At 35.4% G+C, this 18,292-nt stretch overlaps 1 protein-coding gene across 5 annotated transcripts; it reads left to right on the forward strand.

Moving 5' to 3' along the window:
• Positions 1-4,355: 4,355 nt before the first annotated feature.
• LOC136223424 (serine/threonine-protein kinase Nek5) lies at positions 4,356-16,430 on the forward strand. Of its 5 annotated transcripts, none has more exons than XR_010685963.1 (16): positions 4,356-4,978; positions 5,072-5,138; positions 5,239-5,304; positions 5,400-5,446; positions 5,537-5,582; positions 5,688-5,768; positions 5,869-5,911; positions 5,998-6,047; positions 6,842-6,923; positions 7,001-7,050; positions 7,667-7,740; positions 8,767-8,818; positions 8,903-9,547; positions 9,628-11,116; positions 12,746-12,799; positions 16,073-16,430. XR_010685963.1 is itself a non-coding variant. In XM_066011390.1 (15 exons), the coding sequence occupies exons 1-14, from the start codon at positions 4,881-4,883 to the stop codon at positions 11,098-11,100; spliced, it is 2,874 nt and encodes a 957-aa protein (XP_065867462.1). In that variant the 5' UTR covers positions 4,356-4,880; the 3' UTR covers positions 11,101-11,116; positions 12,746-13,961. The 5 variants fall into 5 exon arrangements, 3 of the variants coding, with proteins under 3 accessions (XP_065867462.1, XP_065867461.1, XP_065867464.1); XR_010685964.1 differs by having other exon boundaries at positions 16,076-16,430; XM_066011390.1 differs by lacking the exon at positions 16,073-16,430 and having other exon boundaries at positions 12,746-13,961.
• Positions 16,431-18,292: the final 1,862 nt, after the last annotated feature.

The following is an 18,292-nucleotide window of genomic DNA, read 5'->3' on the forward strand; positions in this document are numbered from 1 at the left end:
CAAAGCATATTTTCAATATCTTTCAATGAATTTTTTTTTATTTCTAATCTAATCATTATTGCTAACTAAAGATGAATATAAAAATTAAACTAAAATAAAATGTAAAAATGAAAATATGAAATATTAAAAACTAAAAAAAAATGTGATAATCCTTAAGAATTCTCAAGGAGAATCAAAAATCATGGACAGAATCAATTACCTAAACCGGGTTTAAATAATGGTCTTGTCCATTTAACTTACCTGGGAATAGATGTGTTTTTTTTTTTTTTTACGTTTTCTCAATTTAAGGATCTACTGATTCCGGTTGAATGCCCGAACTTCTGGTTTTGTGCACGAACAAGAACTACACACATTAACTGAAACTTTCAAAACTATTGTAAAAATCAACAATTCCTTCATGGAGGATAAGATAATTTCAAGGACTGTATTCCTCACTCCACGTTCTGATGTATCTGTCTGAGAAAAATTTCCATGGTGATTTCTTAGAGAGATAAATGTAGGTGTTTAAGGAAATGGTATGATAAAAGAAGAAATTATTTGGATGTAATGTAGGATTTGAATAATTTTTTTACAAAGAGATGTGATATTTTGGGTGAAGGGTTAGTGTATAGAAAAGAGGTAAATTTTCTAGAAAAATCATCTGTCACGTCTGACAACCCGTTTCATAAAATTTTCTTTCCCTTCTGATGTATCTGCTAGCCAAATTTCTTTTCTGTAGACTCTTTCTGCGAATTTTATTGATAATCAAATCTCCAGTTTATCTTTTGAGAAACTTGGATTTTTTTTTTCTGTTAATCTGCAAACATCTAAATGCAAACGTTAAATAATAACAAGGATTTAGTCCTAGTGACCATCCTCAAATAAATAAATAAAAACTATAAATTAAATAAATACATATACTATAAACCAAGGTTCGGAATAAAACACGAAAAATATAAATTTTTGTTAAAAATTTGGCGTTCCCCGGCAACGGCGCCAAAAACTTGTTGAGCGATTTCCGCAAGTGCACGGTATACGCTTCTAGTAATAAACGATATCGAACCCACAGGGAACGCTTTTTAACTAAAACTTTATTTTATTCGGTTTAATCACGTGTTTAGGTTTAATAAAAGAAATACGTTTAATTGATTGTATTGGTTTTGGTAAATTAGGATTAGATAGAAGGATTATATCGAGTTTAGAGAACAGTTCTGTTTTGGAATTTTGATTACAAAATAGATACTTCCGTAATTGGAATAAATAATAGGTATAAAACTTATTTTCATAAAGCAAAGAAAACAACTTTAACTTTGTAAGATTATGGACATGTAACAATATAGCGATTTATTCAATTAAATGGCTTTGAACCGTAGAAATCCCCCTGATGTTGAGGTGATTCCTACCTTAATCAAACTAGTATTTTATGTCTGATAAGCCGCGATCAGCGATCATGTCATCCATAAAAACTAAATCTGTCAAGTGTTCAACAAAGTTCTTATATGAATAAGATGGAATAGAACGTTTTAATAAAAACACCAATTTATCATTTTGAAAATCATTTTGTCAGAACAATATCGAAATAACAACAGTAAGAATGTATTGAATAAATAAGTATATCATTAATGAAATGTGAATTTTCACAAGTTAACAAAGAAGTAGAAACTTGGATAGCATTGTAACGAAAACTTTGAGATCCGGGTTGTCAATCTTTCTCTCAAACTCCGTAGGTTCGTCAAACCTCATGCGCTTCAACCGTCACTTCTTCTCGCTGGATCTTCGGAATAGAGACTGATCTCGTCCACTACCAGAATGAAAACTAAACTAATACTGTGTATAACTAATCTAATAACAACTTGTGTATAGCAAGTTTGTTTATACATAAATGAAATCTAACTTTCTGACTCATTTCTGAGTCAGAAACTCAACATAATAACTTTCTTCTCTAATTTCTCTAACTTTTTCCAACCTAACCAACACTGATTTCTGAAATGGATCACTTATTTATAGTTGTGGAAGGGTTGTAAATGACGGTTCGTATCCGCTGGTGAAGGGTTGCTTTTATCCGAACGAACAGACGCGTTTTTCCGATTTAAACATGTGTTTTGTGTGCAGAAGGGTTCGCTGTCGCGACTGAGATTCTGAAAATCTCAGTCGCGACAGGGGGTATAGGGACGAGTGAAAACTTCGTTTTTCTCCCGAGCTGGCCTCCGCAAGTCGCGACTGAGATTCTCAAAATTTCAGTCGCGACAGAGAGATGTTTCCCTGTCTCTCGACTGCTTTTCGTCCTCCTTGAGCGTCCTTCTGACTGATATGCATTCTCGGTACGTTTTTTAGGTTTTTCCTCCATTTTAGCTCCGTTTTAGCTCCGTTTTAGCTCCTATTTGGATTTAACCAAATAATTAAGTACATTGTATCAAAGAAGTAAATAAAGACGTAAAAGTATTCCAAATGAATATAATTAGCACGATTTCAATGTAAATTTTAGGTATATTTTGGGCTTAACAACCTTTGAGCAATCATCCACAATATGACCTAAATAGCCGCACCAGTAACAGAAATTAGCAAGTCGCTCATACTTGAAGGATACCCAAACTATATTGCCTCGTTCGTTACGGATCTTGACTCCTCGGATCAGTGGTTGGGAGATGTTAATCTTCACCCGGACCCGTACGTAACTGGACCAAGAGTCGATACCGTCTTTGTCTAACTCCATGATTACCCCAAGCCTGGATGCCACAGTTGTTATGGAGTCCTTGTCCCTCCTATTGAGAGGAAGATTGAAGATACGGACCCAGAATTCGCATTCATCTAGCATAATCTCAGAAAGTTGCTCATTCCCTACTGCATCGCGGAAGATGACCAGCTGTCTCTCAAAGTGCCATGGGCCATCTTTCAAGACTTTCTCTTTGTTCCGTTTAGAATCGAATTCACACAGAAAGAGCCCATTTCCCAGTTCTTTCAGCTGGAATTCTTTCACCCTCCAAGCTCCCAGAAAAGCGTGAGCCATCCCACGTAAGTTCAGCGGTTTGTTGGAAAGGACCTTGCCAACAAGCCTGTGTTTCGGTGTAGTTTCAGTAAGATCTAAATTTGAGGGGCAAAGATCTAATACCTCTTCTTCTTTATCTGTTAGGCTGACTTTTGACATGAGTTCTACGATGTTGGGATTCATTCTGAAAGAGGGTCTACAGAGGTGTGTAGTTTGTTGATCGAAGGTGCAGAGAGGAAAAGATGTAGAATGGTGAGTGACCACAGGGGCAGAACCTATCACCTGGTTAGAAACCCTAGCAGGGATATGAGAAGAAAGACCACATGGGCGTCGGGATAATATCGCTTCAGTAATATGCAATATAATTAAAAGTTTATATTCATATATAACATAATTAAATAAATATATGTAGATTTCATTGGAGAAGTCTAATGGATTTCTCTAACCTCTAAGGGATGGATAATGAACCCGGATCTAATAATAAGTAAATCAACAAATTTACGCTTATCTTTTATAGCGCATATCCGTTGAATAGCAGCGAAAGTAATTGACATTGGTTCCGTATCACTGATCTAGGAGGTTACCACACCCAATGAGTAATCATTATTGATTCACGAACTAAGAACGAAACTCGAAGACAAAGGGAGAGAGAGAAACTATTTTTCTATTATATTGTGCTAGAGTTTTAGTTTCCCTAGCTATCTATTTATAGTTAGGTTAAATCCTAACCCTAATTCTAATCAGATTAGGTTACAGACGAACCATAAATAGGCCAAGATCCGTTTACTCCATTTTTTAGTTTTCATTTCGGGAACGGTTTCATTGAGTTTTTTTAGAGTAGATCTTGATATTTTATTAGTCCTAAGCAAATACGAAATAGAGGCTCTTTAATGAAAAAAAAAATAAGTAGAAAAAAAATCCAATAGTTTCATGTTTTATCAACTTAGTACTTGTGCTATTCTTTGGAGCAAAAATAATTATATAGTTGGTACTGTTAACAATTTCAATCACTTTTAGATTGAGTTTATTAAATTTGGCCGTTAGCGATATCAAAATAGAAGTTTTTAAAAATTAAACTTGTTTATCATACTATGAAACCACATTTTTTATTTTTCAAAATCATAATTTTTAGAGCGTTTATCCATCCGATCGACACTGTTTTTTCTTTTTACCCCGAAACAACACTGTTTTTTTCTTTTTACCTGGAAACAACACTGTTTTTTTTCTTTTTACCCACACTTATGAGATTAAAGAATATCATTTTATAATCTATTATTGTAAAAAGTATAGACGTTTATCCAAAAAAGAAAAAAACAATCAAATAAAGGCAATAATGATAAATAATTAAATTATGAACAATGATTGTTAAGATTAAAAAACTAAAAAATGAACAACAAAGAAAGCTCAACTAGCAGGGGTTGAGCTGGTTGTGTCGGCGTAGAAGAGCAGAGAAAAACCTTCTTCTCTTGGTTATTATTCGTTACTAAAGCCTTAAAAACGATGTAACGCAGCCGAGAAATAAGATTTTCTGTTTCAAAATTTTCCTCCAATGGCAGAAACTAGAGACTGAGTGTGTGGACTGTGTGTGAGTACATGAGTAAAATAGCAATTCCGAGAAAATATTTAGGCGAAAATATGGAGGAGTACAAAAAGGAAAGATATTAAATGATTCTATTTCACAACTGAATCTGTCGCTTTTCTACATAAATATGGCGCAGTACACTGCATTGCTGCTCAAATGACTCCATCCTTGTCATTGGCTTTACTGGATCTACGAGCAGGAGAGGAGGTAGCCCTGGAGATTTCGACTTTTTGGAAATGAGATTCCAAATGTTGCCTTCTGATTCTCACTTTTGGTTTTCAATTTGATTTTGTTCGGGACATTGAGAGTTCTTCGTTAATCGATTCAAGTGTCATGGAGTCTCGAATGGATCAGTATGAGATCATGGAGCAGATCGGTCGCGGTGCTTTTGGGGCTGCCATTTTAGTTCACCATAAGTCCGAGAAGAAGAAGTACCTCTCTCTCTATCTCTCTCTTTCTTCATATCTGGTATATATATATTCTTTTCATTCTGTTTGATTTCTATTTCGTTTATGAATACTTAGGTATGTTTTGAAGAAGATCCGGCTTGCTCGGCAAACGGAGCGATGCAGGAGATCTGCTCATCAAGAAGTAGGTCTTACGGATAGTTTTATGTCCAATCTGCCATCCGAGTTTTCTAATGATTTTAGCGTTTATTCATTGGGAAATATTTTGATTTTGTGTAATGTAGATGGCTCTTATTGCCCGAATTCAACACCCTTACATTGTAGAATTCAAAGAAGCATGGGTAGAGAAGGTACAGCTCAAAATTAGTAGACATCTGTTTGGATTTTTTTTTTTTTTCCTGGGATTATTTGGAGACTGAGATAGGTTTTCCTATTTGTACTGTAGGGTTGTTACGTGTGCATTGTAACTGGATATTGTGAAGGTGGAGACATGTATGTTTCCAACATCTAGTAGAAAATTAAGTTGTAGTTTTTGTTTGGTTTAAAACGAATTCACACTGGTCTTTTGTATTTTGATAATAGGGCTGAATTAATGAAAAAGGCAAATGGAGTTTATTTTCCTGAAGAGGTAATCCAAACTAATCTGCTATCTTTCATACAAGCTCTAGTTCCAGTTTTCATATATTTGATTTTATTTTGGGCTTTAGCTAATTATTCTGTTAAAACTGCACAGAAACTCTGTAAATGGTTTACACAATTACTGTTAGCTGTTGAATATCTACATGGCAATTTCGTTCTGCATCGGGACCTCAAAGTATGTGAATAAGTATATCTGGATTTCTCAACTTTAACTCTACTTTTTGCATGGAAAATATTATGGACTGAATCAGTTAAATTAAATGTTTTACTGGCAGTGTTCCAACATATTTCTTACCAAAGATCAAGATGTTCGACTTGGTATGTTGCTTCTATTGATATTACCTGTAAGTTTATTGGATGATGCTGCTGTATTGATTTTTATTTTTCCTTTTTCTTTTATGTAGGGGATTTTGGACTTGCTAAAACTTTAAAAGCAGATGACTTGGCCTCCTCGGTATGTCGTTTTTTCTTGTCCTTTTTGGGGTGGGGAGGTGGGCTGAGGGCTGGGGAGGGGCAGTTTTTATCATCTTCTGTATATTTTGCAGATAAATGAAAAGTCCTCATGCTAAGTTTCCTTTTTCCTACTTCAATATATGTCTATCCACCTCTCCTGTTTTTGGTGAATTTTTTGTTACATCCCTGAGAAGCAAGAATTTGTAAAACTATCTATTTTCACATCCAAGAGCCATGCCATGGAAAGGAGATTCTTACAGTTTTGTGCATGTATAAATGTATGAGTAACATTATTATGAAATGCACGTGTAAAACAATTCTTTGGAGATGTAGCGTGTGTATTCTGATCTACTTGCTAAGCACACTTGATTTTCATGTGGCTGCAGTTGAATTCTATTATTTTCAATAGTTTTTTTTATAGGGTAATCACTTAATAAGACTCTCTTTGAAGACTTCATTGATGGCCATCGAGGTCACCATCATATGTTTCATGGAAATTCATGGTCTGAAATCATATTGCTTTTCTGAACCGTTTATACTCATTTGCACATTAACAAAAGAAGGCTTCAAAACCACCAAGAAAGTGTAGTGTATTAGTACTTTGTTACTTCTCAATTATTCATTCTTCCATCATATGTAAAACTTTTTCATAAAGGTTACCTGATTCGGCAAATTCCGAAGCATATAAGTTAGTGCCTTGTGTAGTTATTTACCTTAGATATAATAATTTCATGAAAGCAAGTATTTGTATCACCACCCGAAGAAGATGGAATGTTAAACCATTATTATGTGCAGGTTGTAGGAACACCCAATTATATGTGCCCTGAACTCCTTGCAGACATTCCTTATGGTTTCAAATCAGACATTTGGTCTTTGGGTATGAAATACGTAGATTGTGTTCTTAAGGTTCATGTCTCCCTTTTGCTTTTGGCTAAACTGGTTTCTTTTTTTCAGGATGTTGTATGTATGAGATTGCAGCTCATCGCCCTGCTTTCAAAGCTTTTGTAAGTCTCCCATGTTCATTTTTGTTATACTATTTCTCTAATAAATTTTGCCTCTAACTGTTGGTCACAACCATTTCGTTATATGTCTGCTAGAACAGATTGTATAATTTATCACTCAAGTCATCCACCAATTCTAGTTGGTTTTAACAGATACTTTGATGCAGTAAATGTTAATTGGGATATAAATATGCATAATTAATGCTAATATAGGTCAATTTGAGTTATTTCTTTTCTGTATTGCAACAAGATTATGACATAACAGACATAATATGTATCTATACAAGCCTTTTTGTGTCTAGTAGGAAAATGTGCTAGCTGCTAATGGACTTTATTCTTTGGTTCAAATTTCAGAGCATTCTTGATCATCGTGATTACCTACTAGTAGCACTTGTTTGCCATGATTTTGTTGAGTCATACTGACTGAAACAGACATTCTGTACAAGTCTGCTCTTTCTGTATCCATATACTTTTACCTTTAAGCTGTGGTCTCAAAAACTCAGGGATAACTTTTTTGATAGCATATAGTCTTGAATAAGCTTCTGATAACTTTTTGGTAACATCTCATATAACATATATCACTTTTTTCACTTGCTGGTTGCCTATATATGTCTTGCAGGACATGGCAGGATTGATCAGCAAGATAAATCGTTCTTCAATTGGCCCTTTGCCAGCCTGTTACTCTCCATCCTTGTAAGCATTGCTGCACTTTTATGTAACTTATTGTTCTCATGTATTTTGTAAGCATTGCTGCACTTTTATGCAACTTATTGTTGTCATGTATTTTAATATATACATCTGAGATGAAGTTAGCTTGTTAATGCTTTTCATGAAATTCCACTCGGTCAAATGCTGTTGCAGCAGTAGTGCCTATTCCATGTTTAGATATATGACAAGCTGGAACAATTCTAGAATTAAGTTGTTCTGATACAAACATGGTTGACGTAAAAGCTTGAAACGGATTCAAGATGTCTCAGCTTGAACATATACTTTTATTAGTGCAAGTATTAAAGACGGATTTCAGTTCATACATTCTTCCGCTGTATAATATAATATATTAGATATCTTTAGTACCTGAATTTCTTGTATGGATGTACTGTTCATACGTAGTTCAATTCAATCCATTCTTTTGGGCATTAATTTCAGTTATATTATATCCAGTTGGTTCAAAGAAAAAGGAGTCATTGACTAGGAAAGCTGATGATAGCCTCCCCTTCTTCTAATGTTTGCTTTTGTGCCTTCATCAAGCTGGCCATGTCTGAAGGCATAAGTGCTTTGTAAGAGAAGATGTCTTTCTCTTTCTTGTAATAGTTATCTAAAGTACACTAGACTAGCTGGATTCCTAATAAGGGAAATATGCAACAAAAAATGTCAATTTAGATAAGGTTCAAGGCTTGGGTGAGGATTAGTGGGCAAGATGCATATTCCTCTTTCCTATTAAATTGCCTTCTAAGCCATTTTGCATAGTAATGTAGCTCAATCTATTTATTCATTTTTTCGTTCTTATATTATTCCTTGGCTATTTTCAAGTATTGATGTTCAAACTAAGGCTCGCTGTTTGGTAAATCAAAGTGATGCCTTCATGATAAAGCATCTCATTCAAGTCTGTTGACTTATTTGTGTATCTCAAGGAAATTGGTGGTCTTTATGCAGATATTGATGATGATCTACGCTGAAATCAGTGCATATTGCTGATAGTTAATTTTTCATTTTTTGTAGGAAAATGTTGATCAAAGGAATGCTGAGAAAGAGCCCGGAGCATCGGCCTAATGTATGTATCTCTCCTAAATATCTGTCTCAAGTTTGAGATCTCTGCCTTGACCTCGTATTAACAATATGTATATACTTTCATCAGGCATCCGAGATTTTGAAGCATCCTTACTTGCAGCCATTTGTAGATCAATATCGTCCTTCCTTCATTCCCTCAACATGTTCCCCTGAGAAGCCTGTTTCTGTGGGTCGTCATTCTCGGAGAACTATGGCTGAAAGCCAGAACAGCAATAGTTCTAGTAGTGATAAAGATAGTTTGCTTTCCAGTGATAGAAACGTCCCAGCAATGATCTCAAATTGTGACCATAAAGCCACTGAAACAGATTTAGCTTCTGTTGACGATGAAGATTGCAATGAACAGCGGATGTCAAATGTAGAAGAAAGTAGCCCTGCTCAATTCACAGTTAAAATGGATGACCATAGAGTTACGAAACCTGATCAAGATGAACAAGGATCCAACATTGACTCAAAGCAACCAAAGACCATCAGAAACATTATGATGGCTTTAAAGGAAGGGAAAGCTAGAGAAAATGGCTCCCCATTGAGAGGCAACCGTATAAAGGCTGGAGGTTCTCACAGAAATTACACTGAAGCATCTCCAAAAGTTCTCAAACCCAATGCCTTTTCTCCTGGTGTGAAGTCTAATGCAGATACACCAACTGTTACTCCAACAAAGGTAGCTTTTGATTCAGCAAAACGGATTCAGGGATCACATCCTCTAAAGCACCAGGTATAATCTGCATCAATTACTGACCTGTCAGTGTGATAGTCATCAAAATTCTTACTTGTTGCAAAAATTTGACTTTGCAGCTGCCCATAATCGACTCTATGCCTAAGACTAGACCCAGACATGATGGCGTGCCTCCATCTGTTCCTGTAAAGAATGTTGATGAAGGATTTGCTCTAAAGTCAAGACTAAGAACTCCTCCTTCCAATGTGGTTAGGCGGAGTTCACTTCCTGGACGGACGAGGCAAGCTGGAAATGATGTTCCTAACGGTATCACCAGCACTGTGAAGCTAAGTCCGACTGAAACAACCCAAGCTCCTGAAAATATTCATTGCAGAATTCCCGATTTGTCAACTATTCATTATACGAAGGAGGTCAGAGAAGAGTCTCATTCGGCCGCAGTTGGAACTTCTAGAGGGATTCAAACAAATAGTAGTAATTCTGTCTCATCTTCAATGTCAGCTCAAGCATTTGAGCTTTCTGATGATGCAACAACTCCATTTCCTGCCAAGAAAGAAGAAACAGTTCCTAATGGTCATATAATAACCTGCACCGAAGATACCGAATCACGCCCACCTAGCCGTTCACTTGCCTCCCTTTTGCATTCTGACTCATCTGAAAATTTGTCAGTAGAGAACCATTACAAACCAATAGTTCGGTCAGTTGAAACCTCTGATGTCGTCCTTGATCCTCAGACTAATACCACTGCTGTTGATGTGAAAGTAAGTTCTGATGCAGCTCTGGATTTATTAGCTTCGAGCTCTGAAGAAATACGAATTTGTAAAGATGACACGCTTGTAAGTAGGCAAACTAGCAGGCCCGATGCGGTGCTTCAATCAAATTTTACATTTACATCTAGTGGTGATGACAAGTTCACTGTAAGAGAACTTTTATCATCAGTGCCAGAAACTACTTCTTCCATTACCTCAGCAAGCGAAAAGTTTCACCAGCTTGAGAGTGGAACCAATTTGCAAAATCCAACAGTTGACAAGTCTACTGCTGCCCATCTTCCTCCTGCTTTTGACGAGGTCATACATGTGATACGACACAGTAGCTTTCGTGTTGGGAGTGAGCAGCCTGTTATGGAAACTATGGAAATGGGGGTTCAAAACATGGATGTCGGAAGGCTACTAAATGTAGTAAGAGACGAATTGGAATTGAGGAACATGAGTACGCCCGCGACTCTTAAATCATCAAATTGCTCCGAAGATACGAGTTTGAAATCAAATATTTCAGATCATTCTGGTAATAAAGGCACAGATATGACAAATACAGTTCCAAAATCAGATTCTACCGAGCCTACGAAACCTCAAATTACAGAAGAGGAAGCACCAGCAAAGGAAATATTAGATGTTAAGTCATTCAGGCAGAGAGCAGAAGCACTTGAAGGGCTTCTCGAGTTGTCCGCCGACTTGCTGGAGCAGAACAGACTAGAAGAGCTTGGAGTTGTTCTGAAACCTTTTGGGAAAGATAAGGTCTCCCCAAGGGAGACAGCTATCTGGTTAGCAAAGAGTCTTAAAGGAATGATGATCGACGACAGTCCACGAAGTTCGTGAATCAACGATATCAATGGTAAGCAAGCTAGCCTTATATGTGCATGAATATCTGTCTAGTAATTTCAGTTTCTTTTCTTATGATTTTCTTTTTGTTTTCAATTCAAGTTTTCATTGAAGAGAAAAAACAACCCTTGTTTTCTTTTCTTCTTTCTGTTTTGCCTCTCAATTTGTAATTCTTTTGCGCTCCCTCCACGTTTTTATTGTACATATTGACCATAGGAATAATGTCTCCGAGCCAAATGTTTTGATACGTTGTCCTTGATAAATACGAAATGAAATTTCGGTACAAGCATCTTTAATTAGGCGAGTTCTGAAAAACAAACAATATATGTTCGAATTTATGATGTTTGCTTGAGTTTACAACAAAAAAGAACATGGAAGCTTGTTCTGAAACGGCTAGGGATGTAAATGAGCTTGAGCCGTTCATGAGCGGTTTGGCGTTCGGCTCAAAAAAAAAGTCTGACCGTGTTTGGTTCGATTTATAAACCAACTAAGCTTGAGCATAGTGAAACTTGGCACGAAAGCTGGTGAGCAGCATATTCGATTATAGGTTCATGAACAAGTTCATGAATAGGCTCGATTATAATGTTCATCAACATGCTCATGGGCAAACTTGGTTCGATTAGTTTTTTTAATAATAGTATTTCTATAAAGGGGAAATGTAAAATAATTTGTGTAAAGTTTAGTTTTGTAGGTTTTAAATCAAAGAAATTTCAAATTTCAAATTTCAAATGAACACAGTTAGTAAAAATAGCTAATGAGTTGTTCGTGAGTGAACAAAATTAACGAGCTTCTAGGAAGCAAAATGTTGAGTTCAAGCTCGTCAATTTTTCTAATGAGGTGAGCATGAGTAGGCTACGGTTCGGCTCGGCTTGACTCGATTGCAGCCACACAAACGGCTTTAGGTTCCCAATTCTCCTATTATTTGCCGGGTTAATTGCACCAATGAAGTTTAGGGCCCGTTTGTTTTACCTACTGTTTGCTGTTCCTGCTTGCTGTTGCTAGTTGTTGTTTGCTGTTGCTGTTTGCTGTTGGAAAAAACTGCTTTTCCAAAAAGCAGAGATTCTCTGCTTTTGTAAAAGGCTGCTTTTCAAGTGTAAAAAGCAAACAGGAGGTCACTAATCAAACACCTAATGCTGCTTTTCATAAAAGGCAAACAAGAATGTCACAAACCAAACACCAAAACTCTCTATTTCGAACTGAAACGGCAAACATAAGCACGAAAAGGAGCATCCAAACGCCCCCTTAGAATTAGTTTCAAAAAGATCATTGAATTTTATTTTAATAAAGTCAGTGAATTTTTTCTTTTATTTCATTAAAGTCATTTCGCCAATGGCCTTTTAAAACGAAGTTTCAAATTTCAGTGATCATTAATGAAATTTACTCATTATTTGCCTGGAAGATGGTTTCATACGTAGGCAATTAAGACAGTTCATTACGCTGATGCATTAAGTTTGGCCTTTTGTCAAAATTGTAGGAAGCTTCACCCCAAGTAATTGGTGGTTTCTTTTCTTGTAATTTTCATCTGCCTTTGACCTTTTTAGTTTTTAATGGAATAAATCCCTATTTAGTCCCCGTGATATTCTCATATTTAGCATTTAACCCATTTTGAATAGTAAATCACTGCGTGACATAATTTTGACAGGTGGCATCTATATGTGGCAATTGTGAGAACCTACAATTTTAACACGTGGCAATTGTAAGTGCAAATTAGTGGAAAAAAATCCTCTGTCCCGAATTCTCTGTTTCCCTTCTCTGTCCCCCATTCAATTTTTGACACGTGTCCCTTTTATCTTACTTTATTGCTACTAACTATGGTTAGATATACTTAACTTTGGTTAAAGTGTAGTTAAAGGGACGTGTCAAAAGTTGAATGGGAGATAGGGAAGGGGACAGGGAATTCGGGACAGAAGATTTTTTCCCCAAATTAGTTTAGATTAACAATGATAAAATATGTGAGCTGCTAAATACCGCCATCAAATTCCTTTTCACCGCCACTTTTGGACTTTTTGGCTCTTTTCATAATTTTGATCAAAAACTGAAAATTCTCTCTCCAAAATCATAAACCCGAACAACAATAATTGAAATTATGAAAATAATTGATGTGTGACAATCCGAACTCCGAAAATGGATGATTATGAGTCGGAAACATTAAGATTTACATTTTTTTTATCAAAGTACTCATGAAAATAATATATATTTTTCATGATGATTTTGCATTTTTCGTCACAAAAAATAGGAGAATTTTTAATTTTTCATCACAAAAAATTGAATGATTTAGTATTTTTCGTCACTAAAATTTTTACGATTTTACATATTTCAAAATTTAGCCTAAACGGATGTGGCATACCATTCCCACAATGGTATGCCGCATCCGTTCTCACCATGGTTGGAACGGATGCCGCGTCGGTGGGAATGATATGCCGCATCCGTTCTCACCATGGTTGGAACGGATGCCGCATCGGTGGGAATGATATGCCGCATCAGTTTAGGCAAAATTTTGAATTTTTTCTCAAAATTTTTTTTCTCCAATTTTGATAAAAATTTTATACCAAGAGTAAAATGGTCCAATGGATGCGGTGATAAGAAATTTGAACGTGGTATATAGCAATACCCTAAAAAATAATGTGATTAAAGGGGTGTATGTCAGAAATGTAGGTTTTCACAATTGACACCTATAAAGTTTTGTTCTGTTGCAAGTTAACTTTTCCATCAAAATGAATTAAATATCATTTCCAAGTATTAGATTAAATATCATTTACAAAAATATTTGAAAGTAGATTACCAAATGATAACACATGGTCAAATGACAATATTTTAGATACACCAAAGTTAAATGAGGTTTTGTTCCTTTTAAATTGGGGTAAATTATATTCAGTCATTGAATATAATTAAAATTCAAGCATTTTATCCATTTTAATATTTTAATATTATGACTATTAAAATTTACATTTTTAATATCAAGTCAATATTTAATTTTAACTAATTCCTCAAAATGACTGGTAATGGTCTCAAAACAAAAATATTTAAGAAAAAAAAAACTTGTTCAGAACCCCGGTAACAATACCCCCTTAGAGCAAGTCCGTTCCGTCCCCATCTCCTTAACAGTCGAGTAACTTCGTACCTCTCCCGTTGCGTTGGTCGAGTAACTTCGTACCTCTCCCGGGTGGTTTGATTTGGTCGAGCATCTTCCGAACCTGTTGGCCGAGCTCCCATTTTTATGGTAAAAACAGGGTAGGATCCACTCGGGAAGTTTCACTTTTTTTTACTTACTCAGTTTGTTGCGTCCTTTCTTAGCAGGACTTATTTTCTAAAATTCTCTATTTTCATCGAAAAACCCAGATTTTAGCAACTTTTTAATCTCAAATAAAAAATTTTAGAACATTGCTTATTTATCATAAAACTATATTTTTTTTATTGACTTAATACATTATTTGCTCCCTGAATTATCATAAAACTATATTTTTTTATTGGCTTAATACATTATTTGCTCCCTGAACTTGTTCAAAAAGCTTGATTGGCCCCTAAACTTTCAAAATGTTTCCATAGCTCTCTGAACTTGCACAAAATGTTCAGTTAGCATCCTAAATTTGCGTAAAATGTAATTAATTGATCACTCGATCGCAAAAAAGTAAATTAAATGCGGAAGATGTATTCCACGCATCTTATAATGTTATTACATAATTAAAAAATAAATTAAAAATGAAGTTATTACTTGTTCAATTATAAAACTTGTCTTCTCTAATATTAGATCCGCATACCCTGATTTTGGTCGTTTTACTTTTTTTAAGATGCATGGAATACATCTTTCGCACTTAACTTGCTTTTTTACGATCAAATGATCAATTGATTACATTTTACGCAAGTTCAGATGGCTAACTGAACATTTTATGCAAGTTCAGGGGGCTATCGAGACACTTTGAAAGTTCAGGGGGCCAATCAAGCTTTTTGGACAAGTTTAGGGGGCAAATGATGTATTAAACCTTTTTTATTTTTCAAAATCATCTCTTTGGAGCTTTCTCTATTTAAAAAATCACTCTCTCTTCTAACCAAACAACACCTAAATGATCTCAAAACGAAAATTTTCAAGAATGAAATTCCTTAGAATATCATTAAATTTTTGATTTTTTTTTTATTTTGAGGCCGCCAACGGTCGTTTTGAGGCGTTGAGTGGCCACCGGTGTTAAAAAATGTAAAGTTCAATGGCTATACTGTTAAGAATTAAAATTCAATAGCCACAATATTAGAATAGGTAAAGTTCAGTACCTATGTAATTTACCCTTTTAAATTGGGGAAGAAGTTGCATGTTTTACCTCGTAATGTAAATGTGATATTAATAAAGGAAATTTACTGAGACGATAAACATGTCTATTTATATTTATAGACCTATTTAGCTATATGCTACTAAATTAGACTCTTTCATTATATATTTTTTAAAAATACCCTTAGTATATATATCACAAACAATACAGCACAACATACAATCCTAATCTCCACATCACTTTCAAGTTTTCATCTTCAAACCACTTTCAAGAATAAAATCAAGCTCTCATTGATTTCCAACATAATATAAGTTTTTTTAAATACAGTGTAATAAATTGTAATGTTAGGTTAGTTATACGTAAGTGTTATACGCGGTTAGATACACTTAATCTAGGGTTCGAATGTTCACAAATTGCTATTTCAAAACCAAATTGCTAAACTGCGAATATCTTTTATCATTCGCATTTAGTATAAAATGCGATCCAATTATGAATAAATTATCTATATAGTCCTTCATAATTTACAAAATGCGAACTAAATCTGCCAAAATGCAATCCAGTATATAAAAGTGTGAATGCGAACTGACAAACCAAAATGCGAAGCTGATTTTTAAAACAATTTCACTCAATTTCGAACTACCTTTTCTATGTCTGTGTTTAATATGATATGATTCTTATAAGAATTTGACAATGAATTTTGCTTATTTCAGTAGAAGTATGTCCACAGAGATTGTTATTTGTTTGATTTCGTGGAATGGCCAATGGAAAAAAGTTGCAAGTACCATGACATACGTTGATAGTGAATCAAAGTTGCTCTGGGTATTAAAAAATCAAGTTGGATAAGTTAAAAGAAAGAATTTACACTTATATAGGTGTTGATTCAACCTCATTTGACCTACGAATGTCCATGCAAGCAAAAGACGATCCAAACAAAGTATCTATTATAGATCGTAATGATGTATGGTGCTTCCTAGAATATTGCTTGAAGAATCCGACCTATGTGATGTCATTATATGTTGAACTGATACCATGAACAATAGATGCACAAATTCCATGAGGTTGTAAGGATGAGAATTGATATTCAGTAGATTTAACAACACCGTAAAGCGTCCCTGTGAGGCACCGTTGGGATCGACCGGGGGCACTCCGATGCCTAAGTCAGTAAACTTCTTAAGAGAATAAACGGTAATGACAAAGCAAGGTTAAGAAGAGTGTGTAAGTGTACCTTCGTTGTCATGTTACAAGGGTATTTATATAAGTTTAAGTGATAACCGTAATAACCTTCTCTTAATGCCCTTTTAATGAAGAGTAATACTCTTTTAATGTAGTCTAACTCCATCCTCTAACCTCCGAACTCTTACAGGTTTTGAGATATCATTAATATTGGTTTAATGCTAGTGAGTTACGCCGTATAGTCACTTGTCTCTTTACAAAGGCGGATCGCCATATGAGGCGGATCCCCTCATTTTCTCAGAGGACGGATCTTTGTAGGAATCCATGGCACGACACCGTATTTCCAACTATGAGCTGTGAGGCGGATCATAAGTGAGACTCATGAGACGACACTGTATTTCCCCTTATGTGCTGTATGGATGATCGTAAGAAGGACTTTATGAAATGACACTGTATCTCCATCTGTACGCCATATACGCCTTGGAGGCGGGCTTTGATCTTGCCTTTTTCCTTCAGGCCCTCTTCGCGAGGGAATATCTTCAGTTTAGTCCTCCATGTTTCATGGCGGGTGTTATCAAGAATGTTGAGACGAGCAACCCCCTCGCAAGACAATACACGTCCAAACCATGTGTCGGATCAATCAAGTAGTGATCCAATTGTTGATCAAATGAACATGAAGATATATTGGGTATTTATAACGCCAAACATGATGATGATGGATTTGTACCTGAAACACAACCAATTAATAAAGTTGTTCCCGAAACAAAGGCACGAGCTAACATGTCCCATCAAGTATATATAAGGCAGATGATGAAGACAGAAAAAGAAGGAGGACTGATCCATTTGAGTGGCTTCCAGAGATCCATGATGCACATGTGATTCCTATTGTATCTAAAGCATTAACATGGGTAACCGGTTCAAATATTCATGATATATTCTTAAACAAACGAGAATTGCAAGATGTACTTGGGAGACATACAATTCAAGAAATATGAATGGAAGATCTACAAATCCAACAAGTCTTTGCTTAAAGTTAAATGTAGAAATGATGATGTATGTAAGTGGCGGGCTAGAACCATTGTGATACAGAATTCCGAGATGTTCAGGCTTCGAAGAATGGATAGGATGTACCAACACATTTGTCATAGAGATCAAATTCTACCACATCACAGACAAGCGGGAAAACATGTTGCAAGCACACTTCCAGCAAATAAGTTTGATCAGGATGATAGAGTTTATCGGTCTAATGAAATTATTTTCGATTTTGGGAAAGAACACACAATTAACCTCTCTTATGTGCAAGCATGGAGAGCAAGAAGTTGGGCATTATAAGCTCAATATGGTAGACCGGAAGAGTCATACATGTTGTTACCAGACTACTGCGAGACATTGAAGAGTACTAATTAAGGTACAGTTACTCATATTGAAATCGATGATGATGATCACTTTAAGTATTTCTTCATGGCTTTGAGTCCTTCACTTAAAGATTTTAAAGAACATATTCGACATGTTATATGTGTTGACAGAGCTTTCTTAAAAGGTATATATTTGGCTACTTTGTATATTGTGGTTTGCAAAGATGGTAATATCAAATGTGAATCTATGTGCCAAAATACGAAAATTACTTCGCACTTCATGTAAGTTGCTAAGTAGTATATAAAATCGCGACTCACATTTTGATCATATGCGAATTGTCTCTGCCAAAATGCGAATAATGTGAAATTTCATGCAATTTCTGTCAATTTCAATCAAGTTTC

The sequence above is a fragment of the Euphorbia lathyris genome, chromosome 3 (genome assembly GCF_963576675.1).
Source record: "Euphorbia lathyris chromosome 3, ddEupLath1.1, whole genome shotgun sequence".
Taxonomy (NCBI): domain Eukaryota; kingdom Viridiplantae; phylum Streptophyta; class Magnoliopsida; order Malpighiales; family Euphorbiaceae; genus Euphorbia; species Euphorbia lathyris.

Coding starts and splice junctions, on each gene's coding strand:
- LOC136223424 (XM_066011390.1), top strand. CDS start 4,881: ATGGAGTCTCGAATGGATCAGTATGAGATCATGGAGCAGATCGGTCGC. Junction 4,979..5,071: donor CATAAGTCCGAGAAGAAGAA/GTACCTCTCTCT, acceptor ATGAATACTTAG/GTATGTTTTGAAGAAGATCC. Junction 5,305..5,399: donor AAGAAGCATGGGTAGAGAAG/GTACAGCTCAAA, acceptor TTTGTACTGTAG/GGTTGTTACGTGTGCATTGT.